This window comes from Apostichopus japonicus, chromosome 23, assembly GCF_037975245.1.
Source record: "Apostichopus japonicus isolate 1M-3 chromosome 23, ASM3797524v1, whole genome shotgun sequence".
Lineage (NCBI taxonomy): Eukaryota > Metazoa > Echinodermata > Holothuroidea > Aspidochirotida > Stichopodidae > Apostichopus > Apostichopus japonicus.
This window is the reverse complement of record NC_092583.1, coordinates 9,782,246-9,802,478: the sequence shown is the minus strand read 5'-3', so window position 1 is coordinate 9,802,478 and position 20,233 is coordinate 9,782,246. Positions and strand designations below refer to the sequence as shown.

The window sequence follows — 20,233 nt, the reverse complement described above, 5'->3', positions numbered from 1 at the left end:
CATAATCTAGGGTTTAGTGCCAGTACCCATAATGTAGGGTTTAGTGCCAGTACCCATAATCTAGGGTTTAGTGCCGGTACCCATGATGTAGGGTTTAGTACCACTACCCATAATCTAGGGTGTAGTGCTAGTACCCATAATCTAGGGTTTAGTGCTACTACAAATAATCTAGGGTTTAGTGCCAGTACCCATAATCTAGGGTTTAGTGCCAGTACCCATAATCTAGGGTTTAGTGCCAGTACCCATGATGTAAGGTTTAGTGCCACTACCCATAATCTAGGGTGTAGTGCTAGTACCCATAATCTAGGGTTTAGTGCTACTACAAATCTAGGGTTTAGTGCCAGTACCCATAATCTAGGGTTTAGTGCCAGTACCCATAATCTAGGGTTTAGTGCCAGTACCCATAATCTAGGGTTTAGTGCCGGTACCTACAGTCTATTATTGAGAACCCATGATCTGCTAAGTTCCCATAATCTGGGGTCAAGTACTGGCACTCCTCATATAAAGTTTAAAACTGGTAGCCATCATCTCAAGTTTAGACTGGTGCACCATAATCTGGGGATAAGTAGCTCTTTAGTATAATCTCGTTTGCAGTCCTGAGTTAGAACCCTCACTCATCTCTATTGGTGGCAGCCTTGACTTTGTTAAAATCACGCTACCAAACAAACGCTACCAAACAAACGCTATATAATCCCGAGCACAGCTGTACGTACAGTCACAACCCCAAGTCAACCATGTTATACATTTCAAAAGTGGCTTATTTTGTTTAAATTGTTGCAAAAAATAATATCAGAAAGTATTTTTAAGTTCTGCAGAGCCATATAAAAAGGGAAAAAAATTATATTATGCTGAAAAGAACCAAGATCAAGTACAAAATGCAAATTTAGTCGTAGGAAATATAGGTACAACGAAAAGAAGAGAGAGAAAAAAAAAAAGAAGATACGAAAAAACTTACCCTCAAAACAGGTATTACATACCTATACCACTTAAAGGCATTTGGAAATGTGCCTTTAATGTCTCATCAATGAAAGTGGCTGATCAAGCTAGTCTAGCAGGCATACTATTCAAACTAGTCGCGCCACATAAGAGTCAGTATAGTGAATGGTTTTTTTCCTCAAATGATTAGCAACGTTACAGATTGTTTACAAGGAGAGATTGCATTTCAGGTTTGGGATGCTGTGATGTTAAAATAAATCTTACAGAAGAGAGAGTAGACTAACAGTAGAATTCTGACAAATTTTTAAACAGAGAGATTTTAAGAATATCAGTTGGGACATGACTAAGAAATCCATGATTGATTTCATCAAGTTAAAGGAGCCCTGTTCTAGACATTCAAAATATTTTGCGAATACCGTGACAACCAGAACAGATATAAAAGACATAAGCTTCACTCAAATAGTTTCATTAAATGATATTTCAATTTTTACGTCTGAACTAAAGTCGTTTCTTTCACAAGCAGCTAATTGTATTTTGTCAACAATTTATTCCAAGATAAATCAAGTATTTTTCACAGATCGCAGTTTAACGAACTAAGACATCCTCTCAGATTTTATCACCGTACGGAAACTTATCTCAATAGTAATTAATTATTCTATTTTGTGACAACATTTCGGTGTCGCCCAGACTCTTTTCCATATTAATAATAATAATAATAATACCATGTGAAAAATTTCAACTCGGAAATCTGCGTTAAAGAATTTCCTCCATTATCGTTCAACTTTTTAACAAATTACCCTGGTGGTTTATAATAACAAGCATTCTTCTTGGGTTGAAAGTTTCTTTTAACATAATCCATCAATCTGGATATTACTAAGAAAAAGTTTTTAAAGGGACTGTAAAGTGTATCAAGTCTAAAAAGAAATTGACCTGTTACGGAAATTGCACCAAAGGAGGTCTGCACGCTTTTCCCATCTTTGTCTCCATGGAAACGTTGCAACAATGAAAATGTCAAAATGCGTCAGATGCAGTAATAAAGCGGAAGTTTTTTGAGATACTGTATGAATTTATGTCTAGCACATTTTAGCATATTTTTGTATCACTCTATGGTTCCTTCAGTCTTAATGAAAAAAAACAAATGAAACAAAATAAACAATGTTTAAATATTGCTTTGTTCACTCTGACTGTCCTTGTATGATCTCTACTGCACTTGTGAAATTTTGTGGTGATTTTTTATTTTATTTGCAGGGAATGATAACAAAGAGTTGAATATGGATGGTTCACATCTTTAGGCCTTGATAGATAAAATTACTCCAGTTGAAAATATTCAGTTATAATTAACCCAATCTTTCTCTTCATGTACGTGGCATGCGTGTCCATCCTTTGAACACAACAGATGAACGGAGAGTGGTCTCATGGAAAATGAAACGGTGGGGGATGGGGTGGGGTGGGGTGGGGTGACAGGGAGGAGATGCATACAACATGAATGGTAAACTCATCTGTCTTCCCTGGTAATACAGAAAGTTTTAGCCTTTCGGTGTTGGTGAGGTTCTACTTCCTGTTTGTATCTTTCAGCCCGTCGAACCTCAAGCAGACCCAGTCACACAGACAGACACACAGATGCTCGATTGTGTCACGACGGTTTCCACTCGAGCTATAGTCATGGTCGTCGACTTTGCCAAAAAGCTTCCCGGGTTTCTCTCTCTGACGACGTCTGACCAGATCACGCTCCTGAAAGCTGCTTGTTTGGAAATTTTAGTAAGTTCGTTCAATTTGAATTTTCGAATCGCTTTATCTTTGCCCCATCCTGCTCCACCCTACCCCACCCCATCCCATCCCATCCCACATCAACCATACCCCCTCCAAATTATTTGATCTGATAGAGATCAAAGTTTGTGTTTTCCCCCTAAAATTGACCCCAAAAAAAAGGTGCTAGATTTAGTATCATCCCATTATTTGTGTTAGTTTGAGTACAACACAGCCATCTCATTTTACCTCTGGAATGGTGGACGTAATATCCTCTCGTGACAACGTGATTTTATTGAATTCTCTGGAAAACGAACCGGTCTTGCCAGGTTGATTTGGTGGAAAAAGGTTAGAGGTTAAATTTCCATTCAAAGAGGAGTCATCATTAGAAATTATCTGCATCGGTTTCACAAAAAATAAAAAAAAAATATAAAAAGATTACTCTGACTTTAATGCTCTCTCTTTATAACTCTTGGACCTTTTCTGTTACACACAGACGTTACGGATCAGCTCAAAGTTTAACAAAGGAGAGGGAGAGGGCGGCGCTGTGACGTTTTCGAGCGGTATGACGCTGAACAAAACTCAACTGAAGACCGGAGGTTTCGGGTCCTTGATGGACGATATCGTCAAGCTCTCGCAGTCCTTTAAGAAACTGAAGATAGATCATGCGGAGATGGCTCTTCTGGCCGCTGTTTGTCTCATCAGTGGAGGTATGTGTGGCTTATCAATGTCTCAAAGGTCAGGTCATGACCCCTAAATTTACATAATCACATAGCAACACTCAATAACCCGACGAAAAAGAACAGAAAAAAAAAGGTGCACAGATCTTATAAAGACCCCTATATGCACAGGGTGGTGCAACGCGGGCGTCATTCTTACCGTGCCTTGTCACTTGGATACATAATTCTAGTTTTTGTCATGTACAATTTATTTCTTTTTTTCTGCCTACTATATGTCAGTTTCTGTTGTAATTCTGGTGGACCAAAAGTAACAGATTATTGTTTTATGGTTTTGATGCTTTTGCGCCGATCGGAACCTATGCAGTCAAGCGCATGTGCAATTGTTTTGTATTCTGACGGAGGACTTGAACAAAGAATTATTGGTCCTCGGATGTGATCTCTAGAGAATCACCTCGTCCTCGATAGAATTCTATTGTTATCGGGTATTGTTAAGGTTAGGGTATGTGGATTTGAACAATGGGAAAAACAATGGGGTCCTCGGTCTGAATGTAAACACACCTGTGTGTGTGCGTTTGTTTTGTATTCTGACCAAGGACTTGAACAAAAGAATTTCAGGTCCTCGGTTGTGATTTCTAAATAATCACCATGTCCTCGGAAGAATTCTATTGTATGGGGTATTGTTAAGGTTAGGGTACGTGGATTTGAACGATGGAAAATACATTGGGGTCCTCGGTCTGAATGTAATACAAACATGTATGTGTGTGTGTATGTGACTCCCTCCTAGCTTTTAAACACGGTATCTCAAGAAGGATATCCTGGTATCTTCCTTTTTATGTTGCTACATTAGTCAGTAGATAACCCTGCAGTGGTGCCCACAAGTTCATGAATATGTAACATAAATATGGCTTACCTCACTTATGAATATGTTTGGGCATCGGAACCAGACTAAACGTATTTCGTTTTCCGGTCAGCTTTATGTCAATGGTCCAGTTTGGTATTGTCCAATTGTAAGAAATCAATGTCACATGCAGCTATAAATCGTGTATTGTCGTTCTCATGTATATATGTGTATATAAATATCCATCGGTGTACAACTCATGATAACAACTACGTTGTATTACTATAATCCTCCAGATATATGTTTATACGTCATATTGTTGTTTCTGAAGGATGCATAAATAAATAAGTAAATAAATGAAATGTGGAAATAAATTGAATATCATATTTTCTGAGTCTTATTGCATGGGCATTCACAAACAGTCTTAGCAAATAACACGTCTCCATCGTATGATGTGTATGGTGATTGTTGGATCTTAAGGAATGTTTACACCAACAGTGTAATGCTTTATCAAACTAGCCGATTTGTTCCAATTAGATTTAGAAGAGGGGATAATAATGACGATAGTGTAAACACCTTTTATCGATCGTCAAATCCACAGATCGGACCGGACTGGAGAACCCCAAGAAGGTGGAGAAGATGCAGGAGCCGTACCTGGAAGGCCTTCGTCTCTACGTGCACAAGAGGAGGCCGAAGGAGAGCAACGCCTTTGCTAAGATTTTAATGAAGATCACAGATGTCAGACATATAAGTGTTATGAGTGAGTTTTCAGAATCAAATCAATCATTTTCAGTAGTTAACCCCAGAGAGAAATCTGTACCCTTAATTCCCTAAAGGTTGTGGGGTGGGGGCATTGGTATATTCTGTCAGGAAATCTTTCCCCTTCAGGTAGTCTGGGACAGATGGACTCCACCCTCTCCTGCCTTACCCCTACCCCACCCCCCTCCCCACCCCTTTCTCCCATCAAAAATGATGTACACAATGTAGTCGATAGGAATTATCACTCCCTGAGTGTTTGCCGTTTCTACCACCAATTCAACATGGTTTGAATAACAAAACCTAGTGCATCCCCGCCCCCTTTTGTGTATATCTCAAGTCTTATACAGTTGATCGTTCAACCATTCAGATCTTCCCTCAGTTCTCTCCCTTGGAAATTAATCTTGTAATTAATTTTGCTTTATAATGAGGACCTCTGCATACTGCAAGGGGGACTAATTAGACTTTGTCTTCGGGAAGATAAAAGGGGAAGATAAATACACAAAGATACAAAAGTATCAAAGTTGTTTGAATTGTTAGTTTTAGGTTATGCTGTTTCTCCTCTAGTCTCCGTAGCATCTGATAGCGATGTTTCAATAAAGACGAAATGGAGGAAAGAAGTTTTTTTTTTTTTTTTTTAATTTACTTTATGGAATATGTGCTTTGAATTAACTCTCAAGTATAAACTAATGACCTTAACGATTTCTTCTGAATCATCAACAACAGGTGCAGAACGGGTGATGAAGCTAAAGGTGGACCTACCGGGGGAAATTCCCGCCCTGATCGACGAGATGGTAGACAGGTTGGATGACGAATAACTCAGAGATTTTGGAAGAAGAAGAAGAAGAAGAAGAGTCTAATGCTGCACATGGTCTCTCCATCTCGAAGAATGTTTCTCCCAAATGAACCTTAACGAAAGAGGCGATCCGAGAGAGTTTGAATCACCACGACGACCAGAGAGGACGCTGATGATGAGTCATCAGCTAGTAACAGAGAGAGACAGGACTCATAAATATAAAAAAAAAAAGGTATATTTTTCTGAAGGCATTCCGATCCTAGTGGAACTTTTCTTTTTTTCTTTTTTGTCGCTGCCGCGGACTGTGGTGTTCAAACCTCTCGGGGACGAGCGGAAAAGAGCAAATTACATGAAGCCTACATCTACCTTATTCTGGCTGTAGGTTGTAAATTTGGAAGTGAAAGATCAAAGAAAGAAAAGAAGGGTGGGTGTGGGGTGGGTGTGGGGTGGGGTGGGGGTTGGGATGGAGAGAGCAAACAGAGGAAGGGTGAGACACCAGAGAGGAGGAAACAGATGGATGAAGTGAACTAATAATATGTAGGGGGACCAGATACTAGCCAAAATAAAGTGTGACCTTTTCTGGAGGGAGAGAGTCGTGAATCAGTCGGTGATTGACGTGAGATTTGATCCGAACTGGAGGAGGATGATAAAAGTATTGAACCAATCAGGTGAAGCCATGCGTACGGGGCAGGTTGTAATTATACTGTTTTTAACGAAAAAACTTGTAAATATCGTTGCACCCAACTTATTTTTTTCCCTTTTTATAAGAATATATATATATTAAATGAGAAATATGATATATATGATATTTTAAACAAATACGGGGGTTGGCAGCTTGTGGAAGAAGGTTTTTTTTGGTCTTGTTTTTTTGTTTTTTTCCTTTCTGTCTTTTCGGTGAGAGATTTAAGTGGATTTTACTCAAAAGTTCAGCTGTTTTTAGTGAATTATAGGGACGGACAGAGAGAGACACAGAGGCAGCTTCGTAGAGATAGTGAATGTTTCAGTCGCAGCTTGTTCAGAATGGATGCATTTAATAAGAATGGATATCTCTATTGATTCGGATGTAGTAACATCCGTCTCTTGAGTACCGAGTACCCATCGGCGTTAGTTAAATCGAGTGACTGCCGGAGTACCGATGTCACCGTGAGAACATTTGTCAGTATCTCTACATCGTGGAGTGCTGCGTGCACGGAAGGAAGGTAGGAAGGAGGAGGGGAAGGCTTCCGTCCGTGGTACTAGGTAACCCGTCAGTACACGATGGTGTGTGTGAGATACTCGCCGGTGTACCTATTTATCATAAAGTGGGGAAGAGACAGTCACATGGTGGTTGGGAATGGAGAACACAGTGGAAACTGAAGAGTAAGTGTGTAGAGTGACCCTGCTAAGTACATGTATGGGGACACCCATTGTGGGTACTCCTCATCTCAAGTGATAAATTACAAGTGAGGAGTCCCAAGTCAGTGAGAAGTAAAAGGGGGGAGGGGGGATTTTCACCAATTGAAGTTAATTTCATTGTCGTTTTTTTCCACCGTCATAAGTTTCCTTGGTAACTTACTAACTTGCGAAAAATTCCAATAGTTGCCGGTGTTGTTTGTGGTTTTGAGTGCGTCAGTAGCAGTATGGGAAGGTACATTAATCACCAACGTGAGAGGTAAAAGGGAAAGGGTTGTTTATACTTACATCAACATCCAGCATCCTTCTGAGGGTCTTGGGTTTCTGTATATCCCTTTGAAAAATGAAGGGAAAAAAGACATATGCGAGGGTAGTTAACAAAGACGAAAAGATGGCATTTCATAATGTCGAAAGAGAAGAAGCCTGCTGTTATTTCCCTTCCGTGTTCAATATGACAGGGTGTCGTAACTGTCGTTAGCTGGATCCCTCGTAATACTTTGAGACAGTAAATCTGTCTGTCTTGTCTGTCTGTGTGTTAACACCAAACAGTTGATTATGAATCTATCATGGATTACCCTGAATGGATGTTTGATAAATTAAACTCTCTGCTTACTTTTCCTGTTTGATGTCTTGTCTTGCAGGACTTGCATGGAGGGGTAAATGGATGTGGGGGGGGGGGGGGTGGGTGGGTGTTGGGGAGGAGTTTATAGGGTGTAGGGACACTAGTCCATGGGGAGTAGCTGACCATGTCAACGATTCCTAGAAAGGAGTGGTTGGCTGGGGGTGGCGGGCTTGACCATTTTATCCTGAAATATGAAATTTCTGGCAGCATCATCTTTTGTTGTGTTTTTGTGCAGCTCATTATCTATAATTAATTCATTACATTACATTTTTTTTTTTTTTTTTTTAGCACCTGAAATATTTAAATTTTTCTCATGTTTCTTGAATGTTTCCTCTATTTGTCGTTTTAAGTGTGGTTTGCTCGTTTTAAATAAAACGAAAATATTGTGGTATGATTGAAAGTAAGTTTTGAAAAAAATGAAACTTTGATAAATGATAAGCAAAGTTGTTTGTCAGGGGTCGTCGAATTGAAATAACACGACCTGTCAATTTTATCCGCCCCTCTGGGGAGGTTTGTAAGAAATTTATTTTGAATTGAACATTTGAAATAATAATGATAATAAATGATAATAATAAAAATAAATGTACACATATAGGAGAGGTAACACTGCCAGCACAACATATAAGTTTCATCTGCCTTGTGTTTATTAATGGTATCCATTGACCAATCATGGTGTTTCATATCTTCAACGATTGATTTTACTTGATTTGATATTTAGCATTTTTGATCCTTCATTCATCGTTTGGTGAACTGCCCGGCTAAGTCATTACATACTGTATAGGAGGAACCAATGGCCAGACGAAGCCATTCAATTGTGTGTTGTTTACTCAGGATATTTCATTTTATGTGATACGAATGAAAAAAACATTATTTTATCATTTAAATTTCTTAAAATTTGGTTCTCCTTGTTTGCCTTTTGTGAGCCCCCCTCCCCAATGCCCATTGACAAATTTTATATTGGTTGTCTTAATTCAGTGTAAAGATCTTACTTATTTTCAGGGATAGTAAAACAATGGTCACGTCAAGTCGATACTTGCCAGAAAGTTTTGTAATATTTTGAAAGAACTCATTGGCCAACAGCAACCATGGAATTATGAAAAACTGAAATCATGTAAAAAAAGAAAAGGAAAAAAAAAATCACAAAAAGAGAGAGATGTAGTTGAACTGAAATAAACCTTTGTGGTAGGTTGTCGAGTGTCAGGGGGTCTTTTAATTCCAATCAATACCCGGGGGGGGTGGGGGGAGGAGTTCAAATTTCTACAAAGCAAAGATGAATCTGTAATCTATATTGATTAACGAGAAAAACTAGCATGGGAGAGCCCCCAAAAAAATGAACTTCAATTTACCACTTAAGCAATGTTTCCTCAGGATTTATTTTTATTATTTTAATTCAGTACAGACATTATCAGACTGATGTCGGTCCAATTATTCTGTCAAAAATGTACACTTTTTCCCGTTTCTCTTAAAAACTTGGAAAGTAATTCTCCCTTTTTTTTATGTCTTTTTTTGTAAGGTCCTTTTAATAATTGTGTTAATAAGTAAATACTCATCAGTACAACCGCTTCACTTTTCTGAGATTCTGTGTTCCTCATTACCTCATTCTCATTCATTAATTTTTCATCCTTTCCACCACACCCTCCCCCCCCAATACCCCCTTCTCCCAGAAGAAATTGCCATGGGTATGTGGAGTATGTGCATGTAATAACTCTCTCTATTCATGATATCATAGCTAATGCTGTTGGTGATATGATATACAAAGATGAATTATGAAAAATATCAGTTGTGTAATTAACAGAAATGTTTGAACATCTTTTACCTTGAAATTAACAATGAACCGGTTAAGTACCAGATGCTCAGGGTAAAGGTCATTTAATCTTAAAATAAAAATGTATTGCAAATATTTAAGAATTTATCGAGATTGTTTTCCATGCTCTTGGAAATGTATTATTCTGACCTTTCTCAATCAGGTTTTCTGTGGGTTTTTGACATTTATTATTTATCTTTTTCTTGAAAATTAAAATCGACTTCAAAGACAGTAAGATAAATCCGAATGGAAATATATTTCATTTGTTAAATTTGTTAAATTCAACAACAAAATTTTTAAATCACAGAAACCAGCCGTTAGATTTTGCTCGAATATAAAATAATAATAAAATTAATAAAGATAAAACATATCATACAAAGGGATCAGCGAAAGCTTAACAATGATTTTATTGTTGATTAATTATCAATCTGGAATATGCACTTTTAATTATAAAAATAACACTTATGTATTAAAAATTTTTTGAGTCATAACTATTTTGATACAATATATGTGTCATGTGAATCCATTTTAATCACGCTGCTAAAAATGTTGTGTTTCTTTCATCAATAAAACCTGTGCATACTTCCTCCACCCCCCCCCCCCTTCTCTTTCCCCAGCTCCCACTCAAAAAAATATCATTTGCAAAAATGATAGTAAAGTATGTAACAATATTTTTGTTCTTTATATATCTAAGTTTTAACCTTTTTAAGACTTTCTTAATCTTGTATTCCTACCCCTATCAATGCATACCCCGTCTTGAAAACCTTTTTGAATATGTTTAATTTTGTATCTCATTTTCAGCTTCAAAAGATAAAAGATAAAAAAAATCAAAAATATATATATAATTTTGAAGAGAATATTGGTTTATAATAAGCTGATCCACCTATAACATACACTGCTGTAGAAAAAAAAAAATGTTTTTTTCAAAATTTTGTCAAGAAAACATGAATTATAGAACCCTGTTGATTTTTTGTTGTTGTTGATCATTTTAATCAGAATTATTGCTGTATATGAGTTTAAATAGCAAGCTAACAATAGCTGCCTGGCTTTTCTGCTAAGTTGGTGGTCAAATGTCACCTCTACCCTCTTGTTTCATTTCCTTGCAGTTTTTCATGTGTTTTTTTCATTTTTTCTTTTCATTTTTTTTTTTAATATACCAAGTTTTGTGTACATATTGCAGCCTACCAGAATAGAGTATCCTTTATAAAGATACTCCTGCAATTGATGAAATATATTTGAGGTATGGGGTATTGCTGTTACTATTTTGTAGCGGCCTTTATCGACTAGCTCAACAAGAAAATTTTGTCTAAATATATTAACTATTTGAAAATGAACATGTATTTCCTGAATAAAAACAAAAATTATAAAGGGAAAAAAAAATATGCAATTCTTGGTTGTTTTATCATTTGAAGTTTTATTTGGGGATACCTTTCATATGAAAGGCCTGGAAATATGACACAAACCAATAAAGCATACATTGAAAAATCCGCTCTGCGCTATTGTGGAAATACTAAGGGATTGGTGGCGCTATAACAGAACACCACAAGGAATTATTCGCACTATAACAGAACACTACAAGATGAAAATTGTGTTGAACTGCGAATGCGGCCTACCATATATATCGGCCTTGTAGTTCATCCTACGCGGATGATCACTGTTGTACTGATATTGCAACTATTGGTTTGGCCGATACCCGATATTCAAACTTCCAATATCGACCGATACCGATCCGATAACAATAATTATATAACATAAAACGAAACTGTAGCCTAACGTTAAGCCAAAACTGTGAACAAATCCCGTTTCATTTAACTGAAAGTTTCCAATCAATTTTTGGTAGCCTACCAAATCGTCCCTCCACGTGCACAACAATACGTAGTTGCAAGTAAATGTAGTTCTAACAAAAGACCATACTTGGGCCTAGTTATGTTTTTTTTAATATCAAATTTTTTAAAAGAATCGATAATCTTACAAAATTATCAAAGTTAGACGAAAAATCAAGGTTTTCACGTTTAAAGCAGCATTTTGCGTCCTTTTCTATGATTTTTCTCAACCTCACTGACTCCACTATATGCCATAACGATATACATAACTTGCTTATCTATTTAAATCTCACTTCAAATGGTGGCATAAAAGCCGAAAATTTGCAACTTTAATATGAATATTTAAACACTACGAACTTCATTGACCAGTACGTAATACAACACCATCCTTGATTTGTGTACAGTCTACATGGCAGTTGTACCAGGGAGTTCCATAACAACTCCCTGGTTGTACCATGGAGGTTTTACCTCCATGGTCGTAACAACGCAAAGTCTCTAATCTATTTTTAGCAACGGCTCATAACTAAACCTGCATCTCTGATTGGTTGAATTCAAACTAGTGGGTTTGGGGCAAGTGTATGCGATTAACTTTATATGTGGAATTTGTCGTGGACACTTTTGTCATTATCTGCAAATATCCTTAATTACTCGCCAATTAACGTTTGTTGGCAGGGAAAAACTTGGCTAATATCTTAGTTTGCTGTTTTGTGATTGATATATGTAAAAAAATCGATGGACATGTCCAAAAAGTAGAAAACGGCGACCAAACGCAAAATGCTGCTTTAATCTAGATGTTTATGATAAATTGATACACATCAGAAACACATCTCTTTGATGTTTAAAAGTGAAGTTCTAGTTGACTTTTCGCCTCAAATTATTATATTATGACATTAAAATATCGTATCCAAATTAGTCAATCTTTTAAACGGAAAATGACTTAATTTTGCACTATTATAGTCTGATGTAACCTTAAAGGGCGCCATCTCTGTTCCGGATCAGTTTTCGAAGATTCTCAAGATATCGTAATTTTGTTTGAAATTTGAAAAAAATCATAAGGGTATAGCCTTACAAAAGTATCAAATTTGGACGAAAATTCACGGTTCTCACATTTCAGTCGAGATGTTTATGATGAATTAAGCCAGATCAGAAACACATATCTCTGATGTTAAAATGAAGTTTTAGTTGAGTTTTCGCCTGAAATTATTATATTATGACATTAAAATTTCTTATCCATATTAGTCAATCTTTTAAACGGAAACTGACTTAATTTTGCACTATTATAGTCTGATGTAACCTTAAAGGGTGCCATCTCTGTTCCGCATCAGTTTTCGAAGATTCGAAAATTATCGCAATTTTGCTCGAAATTTGAAAAAGTCATAAGGGTATATAGCCTTACAAAATGATCAAATTTGGACGAAAATTCACGGTTCTCACATTTCAGTGGAGATGTTTATGATGAATTAATATAGATCAAAAAACACATATCTCTGATGCTACAATAAAGTTTTAGTTGATTTTTCGCCTAAAATTATTATATTATGACATTAAAATTTCATATCCAAATTAGTCAATCTTTTAAACGGGAAATAACTTAATTTTGCACTATGATAGCCTGATGCAACATTAAAAGGGCGCCATCTCTGTTCCGCATCAGCTTTCGAAGGTTCTCAAAATATCGCAATTTTGCTCGAAATTTGACAAAATCATAAGGTATAGCCTTACAAAATGATCAAATTTGTACGAAAATTCACGGTTCCCACATTTCAGTGGAGATGTTTATGATATATTAATACAGATCAGAAACACATATCTCTGATGTAAAAGTGAAGTATTAGTTGAGTTTTCGCCTTAAATTATTATATTATGACATTAAAATTTCATATCCAAATTAGTCAATCTTTTAAGCGGGAAATAACCTAATTTTGCACTACTATAGTCTGATGTAACCTTAACAGGGCGCCATCTCTCTGTTGGGCATCAGTTTTCGAAGATTCTGAAAGTATCGCAATTTTACTCTGGTGTAACCTTAACGGTCGCCATCTCTGTTGGGCGTCAGTTTTCGATGATTCTAAAAATATCGCGATTGTTCTCGAAACTTGCAAAAATCATATCTGAAACACATATTGTAATACTAAAAAACTCACTAAATTATCATGTCTATTTGTATAAAAGTCAATCACTCAAGACAGAGATGGAAATTGTCTTTTTCTTTTAACGCTATTTGAATCCCGTTAAAATGATGGCGCTGTAATAAAACCATAGCCAGAGCCTTATATACAGAGCGCAGTCATAGCACGCTGAGTAAAACATTGTAACTTTGAATTTTTATCTAGCGCCACTATTTCTCTAAAGTTGATTTCTTTGTGTCTGATCGGCAAGTTTATATCAAATTTTGCGCGTATTACTTAAAACGAAGATTGAATTAATTCAAATTTATTTTACAAATGCTTTACGGTAATACATGACAAAATGATAAGAAACTGGTGTAGCTACACAAACTATGATGAGCACTAGATATCCGTAATGCGAGAAAACATACCAGTGTACTTAACCAGAGAGTGTCAAAGGTCATTCACTTGATGCTGCCAGCATAGGTGATAATCAATAACCTAAATATATGATACTAGATGATTTATTAATTTAAATTCGATCGAAAATGAAGCTCTCACAGCAAGCATGGTTCTTATTATTGGCATGGAACATAGTGTTGTTGGTGTTTACCAACATGTAAAGTAAGTTTGTTGGACGTTAACCACAACTTAAAGCGATTTGAAAGAGCATTTAACTTGATTGATTAGCTTAGTGCAATCCTTATTAAAGAGAAAATCATCAGCAAATAGACGGGTTCACACATCATCAAACTCCGACACCCTTCAAGATATGTTTGACCAACTGAATGTTAATGAATAAGTAATTAAATCTATTTGAATTAGTTTTGACTCACAACATTTTGTCGACTAGACAATTTTATATTCTTATTTAGTATCTATCACATGAAACTGTCAGGAAAATATCCAAATTCTTGTTTTCCACTTTAAATATATAAACTTGACAAGTCAAACTAATGACCTATGTTGCTAGTTGACTCTAGTGTTGTTAGCATTACAGGATTTATCAATCATCAACAACATGAAAGGCTTATTGTGAGGAACATTTCATCAAACTGAAGAGGAAATTTAGACCCTCTCTTAAAGAAAAAGAGTGCAGTTTCCACTTTAGAAGTTATACCTACCACTCAACTATTATGCAGTGATGCAAGCAGCCATTTCCATCAGGAGAGGGGCTGATGAGGGGAGGGGCTGATGAGGGGAGGGGCTGATGAGGGGAGGGCTGATGAGGGGAGGGGCTGATGAAGGGAGGGGCTGATGAGGGGAGGGGCTGATGAGGGGAGGGGCTGATGAGGGGGAGGGGCTGATGAGGGGGAGGGGCTGATGAGGGGATGTGCTGATAGGGGGGAGAGACAAGGAGTTGGGACAGAGGAATCGATTATTACCACTACCTTTTCAATCCCACCTAATTTATAATCTAAATATACCTCAGAAAGCATCTTTTCACTTCCATAAGGCCCCAAGAAACCACCACATAGGGGTCAGTCTATAACAACCCCAGGACCTGGATCTGTCCCTGGTAAATATATATATCTGTTAAATCCAGAAAGATAAATATTATAAACACGTGGAAATTGGTACTGAAATGTATAAATCTATTCACATCCATTGAAATATAGTACATTATGAGTTATTGTATAATATTACCACACTAAGGCTTATTATGGCAGTGAATGAATTATGGTTCTCTTAGGAATGATAAATAACAAACAAACTATATCTCTGTTTGTTTAAGATTCCACAAAACAAAAACTTTTCCAGAAGTTGTTAAGCCAATAGTACACAGATTCAAGATACATACTATGAATACACATCATTTGTCTTATTAAAATATAATTTATTACATTTATAAATTATTTTAACATGAGGACCAAGCAAAATATACTTACATGTATACCCTAATAAACATCACTGACGATATTCCCCTGCCCCCCCCCCGCCCACAAGCAAATGCAGAAAAAAAATACTGACTTGATCAGGTTTATTTTAACGCAGTCAGTGGCGTAGGAAGGTACTTTTGAGTGGGGGGGGGGGCTGAAGACTGATGGCCGGCCTGGGGGAGGGTTCTAAGGGGAGGGGGTGGAATTTTTTTGCATTTCCAGGTGGCCTCAGATGCAATTTGGTGCAATATAGCACACTTCAACACCCACTCCATTTTGTAAATAATTTTGCATTTTCACGTGGCCTTAGATGCAATTTGGTGCTCCAAATGAGACTTTTTTCTCATTTGGAAATGGAAAAGGGGTTTTCTGACTTGCGGATCGGGGGGGCGTGGAATGATACTTCCGCCCCCCCCCCATATTTTTCACTGGGGGCTGGCGCCCCCCCAGCACCCCGGTTCCTACGCCCTTGAACCCAGTACAAAGGGACATCGAGAACCAGGTTGTGCATGTGGGAAAATCATGTCACTCGGCCAGCTTTTTTAGGTTTCTTTAAGTCTATTATGAAATGAGAATACATTTAACCTTTCTCCCATATCACCCTGGGCCCCTTGTTCTCAATCCTCCCAACCCCCCCCCCCCACTTCTTGTCAGGCTGGGGGATACAGGATACAGTATGGTAATAACTTGGGATGCAAAACTTGGTGTACTGAAATTCAGTGAAAAACTGTCCTCGTTCAGACTTGCCGATTGCAATGACATGTATTCAAAATTACTGCAAGAAATATTCTAAATATCCTGAAAATGGATGCATTGTGGTCACTTTAACTTAACTTGCAAAGTTAATTTCCAGTTTTCTTTCCCATGAACATACTGCACAAGGATAAGTAAGAGTGTTCCTGAATAAAACAAATATGGAGGAACAATATGGAGAAAAAAAAATGTGGAGGAAGTGGGGGTGGGTGGGGGAGGTGGGTGTTGTGGGGGTGGGAGCAGTGGCAGGAGGTACTCCCTTCAAAAAATCTTCCCATCAATGATATCACAGTGGAGTGTTAGCTCAGTGGTTAACGCCGGTGCCTTCAATCATAAGGTCCCGAGTTCGAGTCACTCCAAGATTAATGTATGTTGTCCAGTTACAGAGTTGTTGACAATTCATAATCATGGACGTAAAATATGAATGTAAGACACTGACTTCGGTCAGCTTGCAGCTTTGATAAGCCAATGAGGCTTCTTCGCGAGTTCCTGCTTGCAGGAGGATCTAAAATACATACATACATACATAGATGGAGCTGAAAACTGATACACTCAAAGTCATATGATCAAAGGAATAACAAATGCTATGAAATGTATTTTGAAAGCCTGCCACCATTACTTACATCTCCTCCCCACCCCCCAAATTGCAGAAGAATGTTTTTTTGGGAAAACGGTTCTGCCTGATCCCCCCTTTAAGAAAAGTATTGTTCGTCCCTACAATATAAGAGGTCTAGCTACACACTTGCTCTAATGTGTCCAGTTACATAAAGACACTGATTTACACAGAAATATCAATCATTCAACATATAATGACCATATCAAGTTTGAACAGTAAAATGCTATTTCTAAAAAAACAAGTTATTAAAATGTTTTCATTCTTTCCTTGCTTTAACAAAAAATACTGCATTTGAAGATGATGTGAATTATTTATTCAGAAGCAGGTTTTTTCATAATAACCCTCCTGCATTCCCCTCTGCCCCCCTATGCCCCCCCCGTCAAATCCCCTGGTCATCCCCCATCCCTAAGATTATCTCATCAAGGCACAGACCATCTGGACTTCCAAATGAAAGTTGTCATTCTTCCACGCAGTGCAGGAACACTAAGTACTGTATACATACAATGACAGTATGCCAGACGATACTTCAACATTCATCCTTCGAGTTCAACTGATAAATAGCGCCGAGTTTTTGCAACTCTTCTCGTAGCGACTTTACATCTTCATCTTCATTACTTTCACAACTATCCTCTAATTTCTCCACCAGTTCTTTGGCGGACTGTTTTTCCTGCCTACTCAGAAAATCTAAGGCTAAGGAGAACCTTCCACAGTTTGGTAGACATTCTAGAATATCGGCGACAGCCGTAGCGTCTTCTGGTACGAAAGATGCATTCAGGGAAACCAGTATTTCGCCTAGAACACCCATCCCGATATCACTCTTCATAACCTTCTCTAACCTGGTACTGCCGATGGTCATTAAGAGTTTATATCTGTCCTGACACCTTCTCCAGTCACGGGTGAATTCCAGGCTGTTGTGTGGTAAATTACCTGCTGACAACCTCTGTGGAAATGAACAAAAAGAAAATGAAAGAAACAACATTTATATAGCAGAAGAAGAAAAAGGAGAAGAATATGAACGAAAACTAATACTGAAAATAATTCTATTGAAAATACATCCCGGTGATTGAATACCGGTGATGTGGCCGAGTGGATAAAGGCGTTTGAAGCAATGCGACTTAGCAATCAGGAGGTTCGAAGGTTTCGATTCCCGGCTGGGTCATTGTAAGGTGGGGTTTTCATCCAAGAGCAATCTACAGTTTTCCCATTTGAAATGACTTTTTAAATTGAAAAACTTGGAAGCCACCCGATGTGTACGTTGTAATCCATACGCCCATGCGGGCTCCTCCCACATCCGTGGCCACTTAAGTGTCGTAAAAATACTACTTGCCTGATTATCATAATTCAGTTGTCACCCCGTATTTTACCACTCCAAAAGTACACACACAACAAGTTCCATTCAAAATGTTCACCATATTTTACATCCTAACTCTGGAAATCAGGTTGGAAACAGATAAGAAAGCCATGCAAGATATGAGACCATTAGTGTTCAGAATTGTAGAAAACTTTGGGAATTTTCCACCCAGAGAGATTTTCACAAACCTTATTCTAATTGAACCCCAAACTACTCAAGAAAATAGGTCAGGGAACTGAGACCACCCTCAATCAGTCATATGTGTTAAAGTTTTGCCCCGTTGTGGCCAATAGTGACCTTCATGCGTGGAGTATGCTGTGATAGCTGATATTAACCCCAAATACCCATCTAAACACAAATTAATCAATGTACCTTTCCCCACTCTCCTTTTTCCTGTCTCCTTCCCCCTCTCCTTTCCCCCCTTCTAACCCCCTCTCTCCTTACCAATTTCTCCTCCCTCACCCGACAATTCTTCATCCATCCCCTTTACCTCTTCCTCTGCTTTCTTCATCGTTTTACCTCCCTCCCTGACTCCTTTCCTTCAACCACCTCCTTCCAAGTCCACCCTATCACCTTCTCTCCCCCCACCAATTCTCTCGTACCCCTTCTCCCCTCCCCTCCCTTTTTTTGGACCCCCTGTGTCGTATACAACACTCTCCCCCATGCCTCGGTACCTCTTCAGTGTCTCGGGTGAGTCTAAGTTCTTGTTTCTTGTTGTCAGAGGTAGCTAATGTGTTCCAAGGTTGCTGTAGTTTACTTTCACTAATTTTATCTTTCTTCTCCAAGGGCTGAAGATGAGAGGCAGCCACGATATCCCTAGACGGAAAGAAAAAAACCCATCAAAGGTATTCATTAATATTGACTCAATTGTACACCAACTATATCTTTACAGAGCAGATTTAAGTTCCATGGAGATCGACAGACTTAATTTCCAAAGTTGCCTGAACTCAGCATACAATCTAATGTATTTTTTTCTTTGATCCACTCAGAGCATTTTGGAAATCTAGTACAGTATATATATACCTAAAGCGCCATGAACATATATATACATAAATGTACAGTATAAAGACAGTCCACGTATACTCCAAAAGAAAATAACTGAGACTTCCTTTAAATCGATTTTAACAGAACGAAATATCAAAGGAACATTAAATCCTTCAAAAATCAATGCCACGATGATGACATCACAGAACGCTTTCATAATATTAAGTGGTTCGTCAAATTTGACGGATTCGACATTTGTTTTTGACTCAATTAACGGACGACAATGATTATAGGCACATACAGCTGTGTCAAAAGTGGTATGTTGAGGGCGCTGCAGTACATACTAAGGACATAATCTTTTGTGCTACAGTGCAGTTTCACATAAATGGCTTAGCTTGTCTGCAGAGATGATCTTCATTGTTTGATACTGATCCATTCATCCTCGCTGCTGCAGCAGGGGATATTACAGCTGCTACAGTACAGCCCTGCTTACCTGACACAGAACCTACTGTATTAAACATGTTATTAATTATGTTCATCTCACAGCAAATGTGCATCTCCATATGATTAATAATTCAACCATTAATCATGATAATCATTCACCATTTAATTACTTTCTAACAAAACCGGACAACTGAAAAAGCCTGTACGGAGAACAGATACGACTGTTTAATCCACAAATAGCTGGACTGACTGATCAATGTGTTTCATTGACTGATCAATAACTGATCAATGACTGACTGATCAATGTCTTTCTGTTTTCATTCAGAAATGAAGAAGCTCCTACTTGCATAGAAATATCCCCGCCCTCTTACTTATACACGTAGGTTACCTTCACTGTACTCTCTTTGTTGTTGGTTATTTTGTTACTTGCTTTAAACTCACAAGGGATTTAATATGTATTGAGGGAAATGTTTAGCAAAAGGGTACAACATGCACCTACAACAAAATTACACAATGTCTAAACAACCAAACAACGCAGCCAAACATCAACAACTTTGCAAATAATATCAAGCAGAGAGATTTCTTTGCCCATCATCTACTCAACAAATTCTAACCGCTGGAAAAGTGAAAATGGGAGGAGGCAAGACAGGGAGAGACTGGAATACTTAGATATTGGAAAACTTAGGGACTGGAAAGCTTAGAGA

General features: G+C 37.8%; 2 protein-coding genes across 6 annotated transcripts in view; one reads left to right on the top strand and one right to left on the bottom strand.

The window, feature by feature from the left end:
- LOC139964773 (retinoic acid receptor alpha-like) overlaps window positions 1-10,952 on the top strand; it is a 146,343-nt gene extending 135,391 nt beyond the window's left edge. For all 4 annotated transcript variants that reach the window (XM_071966725.1, XM_071966722.1, XM_071966721.1 and 1 more), the window contains 4 exons: window positions 2,512-2,694; window positions 3,179-3,392; window positions 4,802-4,960; window positions 5,683-10,952. In XM_071966725.1, the coding sequence (XP_071822826.1) occupies window positions 2,512-2,694; window positions 3,179-3,392; window positions 4,802-4,960; window positions 5,683-5,774 (648 nt within the window). In that variant the 3' untranslated portion in view covers window positions 5,775-10,952. The remainder of the gene's footprint in view (window positions 1-2,511; window positions 2,695-3,178; window positions 3,393-4,801; window positions 4,961-5,682) is intronic.
- Window positions 10,953-15,082: 4,130 nt separating this feature from the next.
- The window catches only part of LOC139964775 (dynein axonemal assembly factor 19-like), a 72,683-nt gene continuing 67,532 nt past the window's right edge, over window positions 15,083-20,233 (bottom strand). For both annotated transcript variants that reach the window (XM_071966729.1, XM_071966730.1), the window contains exons 3-4: window positions 18,776-18,917; window positions 15,083-17,690 (exon numbers count right to left, since the gene is read on the bottom strand). In XM_071966729.1, coding sequence (XP_071822830.1) covers window positions 17,277-17,690; window positions 18,776-18,917 — 556 coding nt within the window. In that variant the 3' untranslated portion in view covers window positions 15,083-17,276. The remainder of the gene's footprint in view (window positions 17,691-18,775; window positions 18,918-20,233) is intronic.